This window comes from Aquarana catesbeiana, linkage group LG02, assembly GCF_042186555.1.
Source record: "Aquarana catesbeiana isolate 2022-GZ linkage group LG02, ASM4218655v1, whole genome shotgun sequence".
NCBI classification, from domain to species: Eukaryota; Metazoa; Chordata; class Amphibia; order Anura; family Ranidae; genus Aquarana; species Aquarana catesbeiana.
The window spans coordinates 716,330,953-716,345,971 of NC_133325.1; the positions used below are offsets into that span (position 1 = coordinate 716,330,953).

General features: G+C 40.3%; 1 protein-coding gene across 1 annotated transcript in view; it reads right to left on the reverse strand.

Annotated features, from left to right (window-relative positions):
- The window catches only part of LOC141129168 (uncharacterized protein C3orf38 homolog), a 55,094-nt gene extending 40,325 nt beyond the window's left edge, over positions 1-14,769 (reverse strand). Inside the window, exons 1-3 of the mRNA XM_073617005.1 lie at positions 14,503-14,769; positions 10,358-10,530; positions 8,375-8,566 (exon numbers count right to left, since the gene is read on the reverse strand). Of these exons, the coding sequence (XP_073473106.1) occupies positions 8,375-8,566; positions 10,358-10,530; positions 14,503-14,626 (489 nt within the window). The 5' untranslated portion in view covers positions 14,627-14,769. The remainder of the gene's footprint in view (positions 1-8,374; positions 8,567-10,357; positions 10,531-14,502) is intronic.
- Positions 14,770-15,019: the final 250 nt, after the last annotated feature.

Genomic DNA, 15,019 nt, shown 5'->3' on the forward strand with positions numbered 1-15,019 from the left:
TTTAAAAAAGTGTGTTTTTTCCCCAAAAAATGCGTTTGAAAAATCGCTGCGCAAATACTGTGTGAAAAAAAAAAATGAAACACCCACCATTTAAATCTGTAGGGCATTTGCTTTAAAAAAATATATAATATTTGGGGGTTCAAAGTAATTTTTTTGGAAAAAAAAATATCTTTTTCATGTAAACAAAAAGTGTCAGAAAGGGCTTTGTCTTCAAGTGGTTAGAAGAGTGAGTGATGTGTGACATAAGCTTCTAAATGTTGTGCATAAAATGCCAGGACAGTTCAAACCCCCCCCAAATGACCCCATTTTGGAAAGTAGACACCCCAAGCTATTTGCTGAGAGGCATGTCGAGTCCATGGAATATTTTATATTGCGACACAAGTTGCGGGAAAGAGACAAATTTTTTTTTTTTTTTTTTGCACAAAGTTGTCACTAAATGATATATTGCTCAAACATGCCATGGGAATATGTGAAATTACACCCCAAAATACATTCTGCTGCTTCTCCTGAGTACGGGGATACCACATGTGTGAGACTTTTTGGGAGCCTAGCCGCGTACGGGACCCTGAAAACCAAGCACCGCCTTCAGGCTTTCTAAGGGCGTGAATTTTTGATTTCACTCTTCACTGCCTATCACAGTTTCGGAGGCCATGGAAAGCCCAGGTGGCACAAAACCCCCCCAAATGACCCCATTTTGGAAAGTAGACACCCCAAGCTATTTGCTGAGAGGTATAGTGAGTATTTTGCAGACCTCACTTTTTGTCACAAAGTTTTGAAAATTGAAAAAAGAAAAAAAAAAAAGTTTTTTCTTGTCTTTCTTCATTTTCAAAAACAAATGAGAGCTGCAAAATACTCACCATGCCTCTCAGCAAATAGCTTGGGGTGTCTACTTTCCAAAATGGGGTCATTTGGGGGGGGGTTTTGTGCCACCTGGGCATTCCATGGCCTCCAAAACTGTGATAGGCAGTGAAGAGTGAAATCAAAAATTTTCACCCTTAGAAATCCTGAAGGCGGTGCTTGGTTTTCGGGGCCCCGTACGCGGCTAGGCTCCCAAAAAGTCCCACACATGTGGTATCCCCATACTCAGGAGAAGCAGCTAAATGTATTTTGGGGTGCAATTCCACATATGCCCATGGCCTGTGTGAGCAATATATCATTTAGTGACAACTTTGTGCAAAAAAAAAAAAAAAAAAAAAAAAAAGTGTCACTTTCCCGCAACTTGTGTCAAAATATAAAATATTCCATGGACTCAATATGCCTCTCAGCAAATAGCTTGGGGTATCTACTTTCCAAAATGGGGTCATTTGGGGGGGGTTTTGTGCCACCTGGGCATTCCATGGCCTCCGAAACTGTGATAGGCAGTGAAGAGTGAAATCAAAAATTTACACCCTTAGAAATCCTGAAGGCGGTGCTTGGTTTTCGGGGCCCCGTACGCGGCTAAGCTCCCAAAAAGTCCCACACATGTGGTATCCCCATACTCAGGAGAAGCAGCTAAATGTATTTTGGGGTGCAATTCCACATAGGCCCATGGCCTGTGTGAGCAATATATCATTTAGTGACAACTTTTTGTAAATATTTTTTTTTTTTTTTTGTCATTATTCAATCACTTGGGACAAAAAAAATAAATATTCAATGGGTTCAACATGCCTCTCAGCAATTTCCTTGGGGTGTCTACTTTCCAAAATGGGGTCATTTGGGGGGGTTTTGTACTGCCCTGCCATTTTAGCACCTCAAGAAATGACATAGGCAGTCATAAACTAAAAGCTGTGTAAATTACAGAAAATGTACCCTAGTTTGTAGACGCTATAACTTTTGCGCAAACCAATAAATATATGCTTATTGACATTTTTTTTACCAAAGACATGTGGCCGAATACATTTTGGCCTAAATGTATGACTAAAATTTAGTTTATTGGATTTTTTTTATAACAAAAAGTAGAAAATATCATTTTTTTTCAAAATTTTCGGTCTTTTTCCGTTTATAGCGCAAAAAATAAAAACTGCAGAGGTGATCAAATACCATCAAAAGAAAGCTCTATTTGTGGGAAGAAAAGGACGCAAATTTCGTTTGGGTACAGCATTGCATGACCGCGCAATTAGCAGTTAAAGCGACGCAGTGCCAAATTGGAAAAAGACCTCTGGTCCTTAGGCAGCATAATGGTCCGGGGCTCAAGTGGTTAAGAGGATACTGGGGTTGTGGCAGCTATCTGCTGCTATAACAACGGTATTCCCCTTCAAACAGCCGCCGTATAATGACGGCAGGCAGTCCGTAAGTGGTTAAAAACATCCTCCAAGTCCCTTGTTTCTGCAGCACTGTTGTTTGGCCACATGATCTTTTCCTGTACTTTGGCATCTGTCAATCTTTGGGAAGGGCTTCCATTACTCTACTGATTTATGCTCTCTACAGTATGAGTCAGTGTCTGCACAGGCCTGATTGGTGGTGTGTTAGTCACATAACTAAAAAAAAAAAATTCAGAGCAATTCAAAATAAACTATAAATTAAAAATGTTTTACAGCTCCCTATAAATCTTGAAAATCAAATTTGTATTCATTTTTTTTATTGCATTTTTGTGCATTGTGTAGGCAGAGTCAAAGATGATTGACACTAGCTTTCATTTTGTTCAGACAGCATCTGCACCCAAGGCTCTTTTTTTACTATACAGGCATTAGCAATTACATTTGATATATTTAATACTAACTTATATTAAAACTAGCTTTTTTTCTGAGTTTCTTAGTGAATTTATTCATAAGCATACTATATCCTGCACCCATAGTGTTTAGCAATAGGAGGACATGGAGGAGGAGGGAGGGTGGAAAGTGTCATCTATCACTGTGTAGTGACTCTATAGTCACATGGGCTGCACAGATAGGAAAAATAAGTAAATGAGGAGCTTAGAAGGGAACTGAAACTGGAGCATGCTCAGTATATGACAACAGCACAATCTCAGGCTGCAATGGGGACACAGAGAAGATGGGAGGAACAGCTGAAGGCAGGATCAACCAGGTATATTTCACTCTACTCAACATTAAAGCTTTAGTGGCTTTGTGAGTTTGCAAACTCTGTTATATAACATGCAACAAGAGTTTTTCATAGTCTGGGTTTAATTACACTTTCACGATAGATATACTTATATATGGTCAAAATGTAAAATCATGTTTTCATGTCCACAATGTATTTCAATTAGTTGTAACCTACTTCTATTAACCTGAACAATCTTACTTTGTAAATATTTCCACACATTTACTTTCTTGAATTCTGTGACACATTCACTATGCCCTGTGAGAAGACACTACTGTGTCTGTCAGGAAATTGCTCTGAGACATCTGGCTATTAGAAATGTGCATGTGTGCATAAATCTCTGCAGAATGACAACCAGGAATGCGTGCAGGAATGTGCATGGGAATGCCAGCCTGTGCTCAAGTGCTGACTGGTCTTCAGCTGTTCCCTGTTTCCTACATACTTCCAGTATGTTCCCTTTGTTGCTGACCCGGCTTACTCCTGACCTGATCCCAGATCCTGCTTTTGTCTTGTTGCTTGTTCCTGGCCCGGCTCATTCCTGACTTCGGCTGTGCTCTTGATTTGGTACCTCACTGCCTGCCTGTTGATGACCCTGGCTAATCCTGTGACCACACTTCTATCTCTGATCCTGGCTTCCTGACCCGTTTGAGTGTCTGCCCGGCTGTCTGCTGTTGCAGTTCTGTGCCCTGCTGAGTGTCCCTGCTACAAGTCTGCTGGGAGCTCTGACCATCCACACGTCCCAGCCCTGCAGCGCAAGTGGAGTGCTTCCTTAACCTCAGCTGAACTACTGTGCACGGCTACTGTTCCTGACCTGATGGTTCTCCTCTTGGTACCACATCTCCAGCTGCAAGTCCCTCAATCTACATTTGCAGACACTCATGTTCCTTCTGTCCCTCGGTGCCCTCTGTTTCACTTCCAGGTGGGCCTGAACTGGAGATTCAAGAGAGGCCGACCTCATCATTTTAGTCTCCTGAATTCACACAGCCTGCCTTCTGAACTACAGAGGTGCTGAGAGGAGTTTTAGAAGGTGGAGTCAATGGCATGTGTAGTCATTAGTAATTGTAAGTAAACAGCAGAGGAAAAGCTGTATAGCATGCAGGGAATCCAGGGAGTTGTGGGAAGAGACAACTAGTAGACAAGCAGAGCTCACATCATGAATGTAGAATATTCAAGTAGCTTATATTGGATTATCAATAATAACTATTGTTTATATTGCTATTACAATGCTGATGTTTTAAATAAAAGTGTATACTGGGATTATAGATGTAGCAAAGTCCCGGGCCTCTTTAGGCCTAATGGTGACCTCCAGAGTTAGGGAGAGCTGACATCCTTCAATATAGAGGGGGTTACAAGGCATGGTGGGTGTAATGCAAGATGAACAGGTGGGCACCAGACACTTTTTAAATGCAAAGAGATTTATCGTCTCTTAAATTAAACTGTGGGAGAGAGGGTTAGGGCCAGGATACCCTTAGGTAGATGCAAAGATAATTAGCATACTCCGAGACTTCTATAGGTAGACAGCTGTAGTATGGGTCTATATTCATATATAACTTTAGTTATTGAATTACAAGAAACTTAGTAATAGTTTTAAGGTGATTACATATATATATATATATATATATATATATATATATATATATATATATATATATACATATATATATATATATATATTTCTATATATGTAAAATGTATGTTTCTGAGCTCACAGACGGTCATTCACAGATGGTCACATTGTCTCGGGCTAGGATTTGTTAGTACCAGATACAACCAGCTTTTTCGCGCCTTCCATCTAGCCTTTAAAAGGTCAGACAATAGAGCAGGCCGGTGAACTTCGTTGAGGGACGTGAGTGGTCCTAGATCTTGAACAGGCTGTCGGCTTCCAGAACTATCTGAAAATTCAGAAGTTGAGGGCTTCCCTGGATTGAATGCTGAATTTATCCTGTATTGTAACATCTGTAATACATCTTTAATCGAAGCTAAGTAAATCTTTTTTATTACATTCTTTGTTTTGTGTGTTTTAATCATTGCATTTACTGACCACATATATAAAAGGGTAAATATATAAATGAATCTATGAATAAATGTAACACAGAATTTAACCCCTTGTTACAACAGCTATACAGGTCAAGGTCTCCAGCCGGACACCACTTCTGTATAGGTAGGACTGCTGTCTCCTATGGCAACAATCTTGTAGCTGTTACTAACAGCAATTGAATTAAACTTTTTGCAACATGAACAGTCCTCAGTTTACTCCACACTCACTCACTATGGGCCTTCACTCAACGAGCTCCCAGTTTCTCACTAGACTTCATATCCACTAGCCACTGGATCCCCTGAGCTCTTCTACTTTAACACTCGGTATCTTCCTCAAGCATCACCCCTGCTGTCTGGCTGGGTCCCTGGCTTAGCACTCACAGATACTGCTCAAGCTTCACCCCCGCTGATATGTTAGGTCCCTGGCTTGGCACTTACTGATGCTCCACAAGCGTCACCTCTGCTGTCCTGCTGGGTCCCTGGCTTGGCACTTGGTGAAGTTTTCCCACTTCTTCACCGTCCCCTGCTGGTGAGAAGTCTGCTCTGGTACTGGCCTCAGCTTACTCACTGTAGTCTCCGGTAACAAGGTTGATGGTCCCTTAGTAGCGAAAGCTTCCCCTCTACCTCCGACCACAACTGGTTCCCCGGCCAGCGGAACTGTTACTTCTGGTTGGACTACAAGCCCACAGTCCCAATCCTATGCTGTTTTTCCTGCTTCTGGATAGGCCCTCGGACAGCCTAGCAGCCAGATGCCCCTGGGATAGGTCTTAGGTTTCTGGCCTAGCAGCCCGGGGCACTACAACACACGACCACCCAGACAGCCGTCCAGGTGGCACAGAAAAGTGATCACCTGACTCCACCCAAATAAATAGGTTCTCCCTGCAGACCAAGGGACCCAAGAAAACCCCCGCCCATTGGCTGAGGCACACCATTCATTCCTAATCTGTCCTTGCAATGCCCTTGTCTTATCTAATGTCACCAGCTACAATGCCACCTAGTAACAGAAGAGAGAAGGGCAGCAATTCCAGAATTAGGGGGAAATCAATTGACCCCCTAAAAATTGGCCAAGGCAACTATCGCCTGGCAACTAAATTTGATAGCAACCCCGCCTAAACATAAGGGTGCTACATAGATTTCCTTTGAATTTTGTACTGTAGATGACAGCACTATAACTATATAATATATATAACTATATAATATAAGTATAATGATGACCAGAGCATCTTGTATATTATATCTTATGTTTTCTTTTGTGTACTGCTTACACCGCAAAAAAAAAAAAAAAAATTACAAAAACAAAAAAAAAGGATTAGCTTTGGCTAGAGTAGGGGGTTTTGTTCTGTATCCTGTTGAAGAAACCAAACAGAAAGTGTATAGTTACTAACTGTTCCTCATTTAGAAGGATTCTTCCTCTTTTGCAACTAAATCTTTTTTGTCTGATGTTGTTGTGTATATAAATTCATACTAACGTAAAGGCACTATGTACCTACCACACGTTATACTACAGTAAAGGCCCCTTTCTCCCTAAATCTTCTTGAGACCCACAGCAATTTTTTTTTTTTTTTTATGATGTGTTGGTTCTGCACATTGTACCTTTTAGTGTTTGTACTCTACCCCAATGTACTATACACCATTTTTCTCTGGACAGATATTGCTTTATTTAGCAAATTTGAATACAAATTTGAAAAAAAATAGGTAAATATTTTTAAAAATGTTTTTCCTTTTTTCCAATGCAGCATTTACATAATTAGTGCATCCCCACATATTGACCCTTCAAAAAACTAAAACAAAGTCTGCTGATCAAAATAGTGCAAATTTTATGTAACATAGCAGAATAGTGAAGCTCAAACTAAAAATATGCCTTAAACTTTAGGAGACCTTCATTCCTCTTTAGATACTAAATTGTGACACATGCGGTGCTTAAAAAAAGGTTTGCATAAATGGTAGTTTATCATTAAGATAAGATCAATGTGGGTTGGGGAGGGCACAAATTGGCATAGCAATGACAATGAATATTCTTAAATAAGCACTTGAGGTTTGCACAGTAAATGCACATGTCATCTAGATTAGTGGTCATCAACCCTGTCCTCAGGGCCCACTAACAGGCCAGGTTTGCAAGATAACTGAAATACATCACAGGTGATATCATTTGCTGCTCAGTGATTGCAGTATTATAGTCTGCATCTCCCCAAGGAAATACATAAAACCTGGTTTGTTAGTGGGCCCTGAGGACAGGGTTGATGACCACTGATCTAGATCATCCAGCAGCATTGCTGGGACTTGAGGATTAGAAATGAAAAAGGATCAGGATACCTGAAGATTCTAAATTATTTTTTGCTGAAGCTATAAGTTATGCTCTAACAAGGGTTAATACACTTGTAATATGTATATATAAATATATATACAGTATTTTTTTGTTTTCTTTATGGGGAGCCTGAGCAGTGGTGTACAGACCACCATATGCAGCTCTGTAGCAACAGATCCGTTCTAATAGTGATCTACTGCTGGATCCAATTAGCTAGCAATAGATCACTGTACCCATGATCTATTGCTGCAAAAAGAAGCAGGAAAGAGCAGCAACATTCTATTTCAGCCTCCATTACCAAAGTGCCATTACCTAACGTGTGGACTATGTACAAATGCTGTGTAGAACTATAAGAAAAGTCTAGGAAATTACCTTTCAGCTCCTGGGTTTAATGCTGGATGCTGGGTGTCATTGACAGCTGGCAGTTCCAGCCTAATCCCCTACCTGTAGGAGCCACTGATTCCTGGTGCCGTTTAAAACGTTGATGGGAAGAATAGCCACTGCCCTATTACTGTTTTAAAATGGCAATGGGGTCTCTGATGATTAATTATTCTGTTTGGAAATTAAAAAATATATCAGTAATGAAAAAAAGGGGGGGGGGTTCATTTTATGGTTTTGCGTAACTGGCTTGATGTGGCAGGGGTGTTTTCTTTGCCTACATATTTTTTATAAAAGATGTCTGCCTTTCTGATCACATAAAGTTGAGCGTTTGCAAGTGAGAGGAAATCTTTTCAAAGTGCGCTGAAATCCCCATCTAGGCCGTTTTCAACAGGGCAGCTGCCCCCATTGGAAGGTTTCCCCTCATCTCTTGTTCCAGTGACAACTGTAAAATTATACATTTCTCATAATTTTCTGTTTCAATGATGATAGTCACCATGATGAGTAATGAGGGGTTTTGGGGATTTTGGATTTAAACACACAGGGTGATTTTAGGAAAGATTTGTGAAAAACAACCAAACATAAGTGGCATAAAAAAATAATTTGAGCTATAATGTTGCAGTACTGTAGACCTACCTGAACATCCAACATTGTAAGCAATTTAGCTTTCTCTACTTTGTTGCGATCCTCCTGGTTGCTGTGTATAGATAAACTATTGATTTGGAAGGACAGCTGTCTAAGATCAATATCAGAGGTTGTGTTTTGTAGTTTCCCGGAATTAGTTGGGGGCTTTTCTGCAGCTTTAGGTTTCACAGTTATTGAAATGTCCTGTAAAAGGAAGTACAATATATTTTTTCCTGCTTTTCTCATTTTTATTTATTCGGTATAAAGACAGAATATAATAGGACAGTGTTTCAATAGGATGGGGCAGTCTCTTGCTAGTCATTCTGTACTCACAATATAAAGTGAAGGTAGATCACAGATGTGAATATATTCTTTCTGAATGATCAAGGGTTCACATGAGTATAAATGGTCGTTCCTAAAACTTACATATTTACAATAGATGTAGAAACACTTTATTTTATACACATCAAGAACGTACACATTAAATTCTCAATTATCGCTAATATATACAGTATTTATATAAGGATGTTTTCTGATGGTGTCACCATTGCATCCTGCTTGCAAAATGTGTGTTGAAACAGCCAACTGTAGTCTTCATTGGAAGCCTGGCTGAAAACACAGAAGTGCAACTGGGAGACAGGGACAGAAGTGTAGTCACCCTATAACAGGAAGTGCCTATACAAAGACCTTCATGGTAGGGTAAGGTAGGATAACATGGAAGGCATGGCATAATAGGATAACCTGATATTATTTTAATAAAAGCTGCAATAATGAAAATGACTTGAAATTGAATGTACCTGTTAAATTTCAATGAGATGTTATAGGTATTACATAATCTTTAATGCTAAGTGTGCAGTGTTGCCATGTTTCACTACAGATTCCTAGACCAGCCATAAATTGACACAGATAATTCTGCTTATAATCAATTATGCAGCAACAGCACCACTGTTTATTGTCCGAATGGTTCCAAAAATGTGTCAAAATTGTCCAATGTGTCCGCCATAATGTCGCAGTCACGATAAAAATTGCAGATCCCTGCCATTACTAGTAAAAAAAAAAAATAATAATAAAAATATAATATATATAAATCTATCCCCTATTTTGTAGACGCTATAACTTTTGCGCAAACCAATCAATATAAGCTTATTGTGATTTTTTTTTACCAAAAATATGTAGAAGAATACATATCGGCCTAAACTGAGAAAAAATTAGCTTTTTTTAGAAAAAAAATGGGAATATTTATTATAGCAAAAAAGTACAAAATATTGTATTTTTTTCAAAATTGTTGCTCTTTTTGTGTTTATAGCGCAAAAAATAAAAACCGCAAATACCAACAAAAGAAAGCTCTATTTGTGGGAAAAAAAGGACGTCAATTTTGTTTGGGTACAACGTCGCACCACTGCGCAATTGTCAGTTAAAGCAAAAAACGCTCTGGTCAGGAAGGGGGTTAAGTAAGATTATTTGTATCATTCTTTATTGCTATCAACGTACATGTACTTTTCCTGAAATAACATGGACATTTTCTTTCAGATGTAAGTATAATGACATGACAAGAGAGCAGAGCAGAGAACACTTGTTGTGTGTCCACCTCTGTTCCCCCGCTACTGGCGCCTGCGCACAGCACCCCGCCCTCCTCCATCTGTCCCGCAATGCTTACAAACAGTCCAGAGATTCATGATGATGCACCTCCTTCCTTCTCTCCAAGCAGCTCTGGATGAAACCACAGAAAATTTCCCTGGACCAAGGTAGATTACTAAGCAGCTCCCAGGCAGGGGACCCTATTTAATGAATGGGGAGTGGGACACATTCGGGACACTTTTTTCTGGGGGCAGCCTCCTGATAACAAGGACTGTCCCCAGAAATCATGGATGTCTGGTCAGACTAGCTTACTGTATGCTCAGGTTTAGCTGCAAGTTGTTTTACATAACAGAACAACTGAAAACCCGTTCATAATCTGAACGTTTTTGAAATAATCTTCAGATCGGTATTACTTACTGATTTACTCCAGTGTTCTATCGATTTTTGTATGGCCTCTTCTTTTGTGATTTTAGTTGGTATAAAAATACGCTCACTGTTCAGATACTTCAATATTTGATCTTTGTAAACCTTTTTCCGGTTCAAGAGCTCTGAGGCCGTTTTACTCGCTTCTATGATTTTCTCAATAAGGTCTAAAAAGAAGAAAAAAAGAAGGGTAAATCTACTCAGAACTGATATTTATGGTTTGGGTAGATTTCAGTGAGTTGAATCGCCTTATGTCTATATTCTAAGTCAGACTCTAGACCCAAGCTTTCAACGCCACTGGACTCTACATTCACACCTTTATTGAGGATGGCTTCACACCTGTGCATTAGTGTGTTGCAGGTTCATTCATGTTAAATGGCACCACAGTGCATTAGAGGAACGCACCTCCAATTTACCTGCATTGAAGCAAACATCAAAGCACAGTAACATGCTACTGCGTAGTGCAAACATAGTGCAGGTGGGTTTTCTGGTGGTATGTTGGCTGCCCATTTAAATTAATAGGCTCTCTTAACAAAATGCTCATTAACATATAATCTAACACACGCATGTTATTGCACCAGACTGCACAGATGTGATTGGGGCTGTAAGGTCATGGGATTGCAGCAGCTGATTTGAGACTCTTATGCCAGGTACACATGGGCGGACTTTTCGACCGGACTGGTCCGACAAACTTTCCAGCAGACTTTCGACGGACTTTTGACGGACTTCCGACGGACTTTCTAACAAACGGACTTGCCTACACACGATCACACCAAAGTCCGACGGATTCGTACGTGATGACGTACACCAGACTAAAATAAGGAAGTTGATAGCCAGAAGCCAATAGCTGCCCTAATGTCGGTTTTTGTCCGTCGGACTAGCATACAGACGAGCGGATTTCTGGGTCGGGCGGAGTTATGACGTAAAGATTTGAAGCATGTTCCAAATCTAAAGTCCGTCAGATTTGCGACTGGAAAGGTCCGCTGAAGGTCCGGTGAAGCCCACACACAATCGGATTGTTCGCCGGATTTGGTCCGTCGGCGTCCGTCAGACCAGTCCGGTCGAAAAGTCCGACCGTGTGTACGCCTCAATAGGCTGGATTCACACCTACGCAGTTTTAGTGCTTTTTGCAATTTGCAGATTTGTACTACAGTCCACTTACCATGGTTTCCTATGGAACACGTTCTGTAGTGCAAATCTGCAAAATGTAAAAAGCACTAAAAATGCATAGGTGTGAATCCAGCCTTATATTTGGGTATTTGGATGAAAATATTTTGCTGATGATAAACAGGGAGCATTGATTGATTAAACCCGTTGTTCACCCAAAACTGGAATAGGTGTTAATACTTGTTTGCATCATGTGCAGTGAGCTGTGTAGCACTACCCCTAAAGGAGCTGCTGAATTGTCTTGTGATTTCTTTGCACACCTGAAGATGACACACTGCGCTCACCCAGCTCTTATGGAGATACCTTGAAGTATTTTAGGAATTGATTAGGCCAAACACAGCCTAAATTAAGAAAGAATGGTTTAGCTAGTGTGCTTGTACAAACAATGAATAATAAGACAATAATGTTACTCTTTTGCCGCTTACACACGATCGGAAATTCGGCCAGCAAAAGACCGATGAGAGCTTTTGGTCGGAAAATGCGACTGTGTGTATGCTCCATCGGACTTTTGCTGGCTGAATTCCAGCCAGCAAAAGATTGAGAGCATGTTCTCAATTTTTCGGTCGGAAAAAGTTCCTATCCAAAAATGAGATTGTCTGTAGCAATTCCGACGCGCAAAATTCCTACGCATGCTCGGAAACAATTTGACGCATGCTCGGAAGCATTGAACTTCATTTTCTCGGCTCGTCGTAGTGTTGTACGTCATCGCGTTCTTGGCGGTCGAAAGTTCAGCAAACTTTTGTGTGACCGTGTGTATGCAAGGCAAACTTTAGCGGAATCCCGTCGGAAAAGCCATCATATCTTTTTCCGACCAAAATCCCGATCGTGTGTATGCGGCATAAGTGATATGATTAAACACCTGCAGTATTCTGACAAACAGTAATTAACAGAACTAAACTGCATTTATCTAGCAACACAATATAAAGACAGTCCTAACTTGCTGATGAAAAGCAAAAAAACATTGGCTGGCAAAGTTGGGGCCCTTGAAGGAAGCACAACAGTTCCCAGCAGACAACAGAGTAAGTTGTATGATGTTAGTGTCTTAACCAGGGGTCTCAAACTGATGGCCCTCCAGCTGTTGCAGAACTACAAGTCCCATGAGGCATTGCAAGGCTGACAGTTACAAGCATGACTCCCACAGGCAGAGGCATGATGGGACTTGTAGTTCCACAACAGCTGGAGGACTGCCAGTTTGAGACCCCTAGTCTTACCAGTCCCAGGGCACACTCTTCTGGGTCTCTGGACATATACTCTGATTAAGTAAATGTCAAGTTAAAGTCAGACCAGGACAGAAGTTGCTGTGATCTCTCTCTTTCAATCCTGCTGAAACAGTCCCTCTTTTCCTTTCTTACAAGTGGTAGGAATGCTTTCTAGTATAGCCTTTTTAATCCAAAGGGGAACTGGATTATTCCCAAATAAAGAGGAGTTAAAGCAAGCCCACTAGGGCAGAACTATTTCACAGAACAAGGAAATAACAAAAGTCAGTGGCCAAGAGGCCTTTCACCACAGTAGGCACTCTATAAACTCCAGGCATTTCTAGGTAGGTTTGCAAAAGGGTCCTCCCTTGCAAGCTAGAACCCAGCAGTAGTAGCCGGTGGTCCTCTAGTGATGGTCAGAGGTCTGCCAATGGTCACAGTCACATGCTGCATCCAGCAAGTGAAACACTGATCCCCTGTGTGGGCTCTCAAGATTCAGGTCCCCTCACATGTAATATTCCGCAGATAATATCATATAATGGTGGCACTCTTTTCCTAGGCAGCACAGCATCAGATGGCTCCGGCAAACTCTGGCCACACACCACTGTTCCCCCTTCACTGCAAACTTGTACTGCGCTATCTCAGGTGCTCAGCACAGTAAAATAGTAAAGCTTATCTGAGATTTTAGTGATTAGGTTTACATAAACCCTGCTAGCATCTCTGGGAACTTAAAGGATAACTCCAAACAAAATATAGCAAATAAAAATATATATATGGCATGTACAATTGCGAAAAAAGCCATATTGTAATTTAACTTTTATAATATTTACCTTTCCTTTACAATCTCCAATGTGGCAACCTGGAGGTGTTCATTACACAGATGGTGTACAGAATGCCCCCCAATAATGTTATTTCCTGCTTGTGTGATTGGCTTACTGATTTTCCCAGAAGTCTGCACTGAGACCCCATACACACTATTAGATTTTCTGCAGATTTTTGTCTTCAGATTTACCAAAAACATATAATATGAGGTCAAAGCCCAGAGTTTCAATTTGTATGCAATCAGGTAGGACCTTGCACTACATGGTTTTAGTAAATCTGAAGACAAAAATCTATAGAAAATCTAATAGTGTGTATGGGGGTCTAAGATGCAAATCAGATTTTAGGCAAACTTGCATCCTCTGCAATAATTTTTTTTTTTTTGGTGAGATACTCCCAAAAGTTTATTCGTGTTTAAAGGGACGCAGGCCCTGCCACTTTCCTCATTCGAGCCCTGCAGGTGAAGAAGCTGGTTAATAATTAAAAAGTCACATTCACAAACAAACTGATTTTTCTTCATAATAACAAAAGGTAGGAATATGCAACAAAGTTTGTGAAAATCCTTGTAATGTCAATAGATCACCCAGCGGGGACTGTTTTTTTCTAAACAAAAGTGGTTACTGTTTAAATTTAGCAATATAGCTCAACATACAGTTAAAGAGACATTTAGTGGTACAGGATATTTCCTGGAACAAAAATTTCCATTGACAAATCCCAGGAATTCCTGATTAGGAATGGTCTGTGATATATTTTTTTTAACTGAAGAAACATACCGTAGTTTTGTTACGAGCCAAGTCACTAAGTCACTCCACTGTTCATTGTTCAAATTCTAACACTTCTATACCTACCTACTGTATATATAGGAATGAACGGTGTGTGTTGTCTACAAAATACATGTGCCCTGATTATTAATCTGTGTATTGTTTAATGTCTCACTTGGCTTTAGGAACATCTCACCTGCTTTGCCATAGTTTGCTGTTTTGGTTTTGCTGACAGTCTTGTACAGAGAGTCTAAATCAGACATATCCAGCTGCTGCAGTATTCTCCGGCAACCCATTCTCTCAGAAGTACTGAGATCCATGATGAACGAAGAAACTCAGGAGAGAACCAGACCGATGTTCTATACTTCCCTCAACTAAACTAACTACGAAGTAAAGGATAAATGAAAGTGAAACTAGTCACTGCAGTCAAATGCCAGATCAGGGCGGATTATTATTTCCTTCCAGATGTGCTTATCGTGACACAAAGATTCTAATTCTGCTGGCGTACACTTACTTACTGATCCACCTACTGTAATAAAGTTTTGGCGATTCTGCTGGTGTACAACTACTGATCCACTTAAAGTGGATGGCTACCTAAAATAAAAAATTTGCATCAAAAATCTTTAAAAAAAAAAAAAAAAAAAAAACATTTGAAAAAAAAAATGTAACTTACCTGAAACCCTTGTTGCTAGGCAGTCTTCCTAATCTGCCTC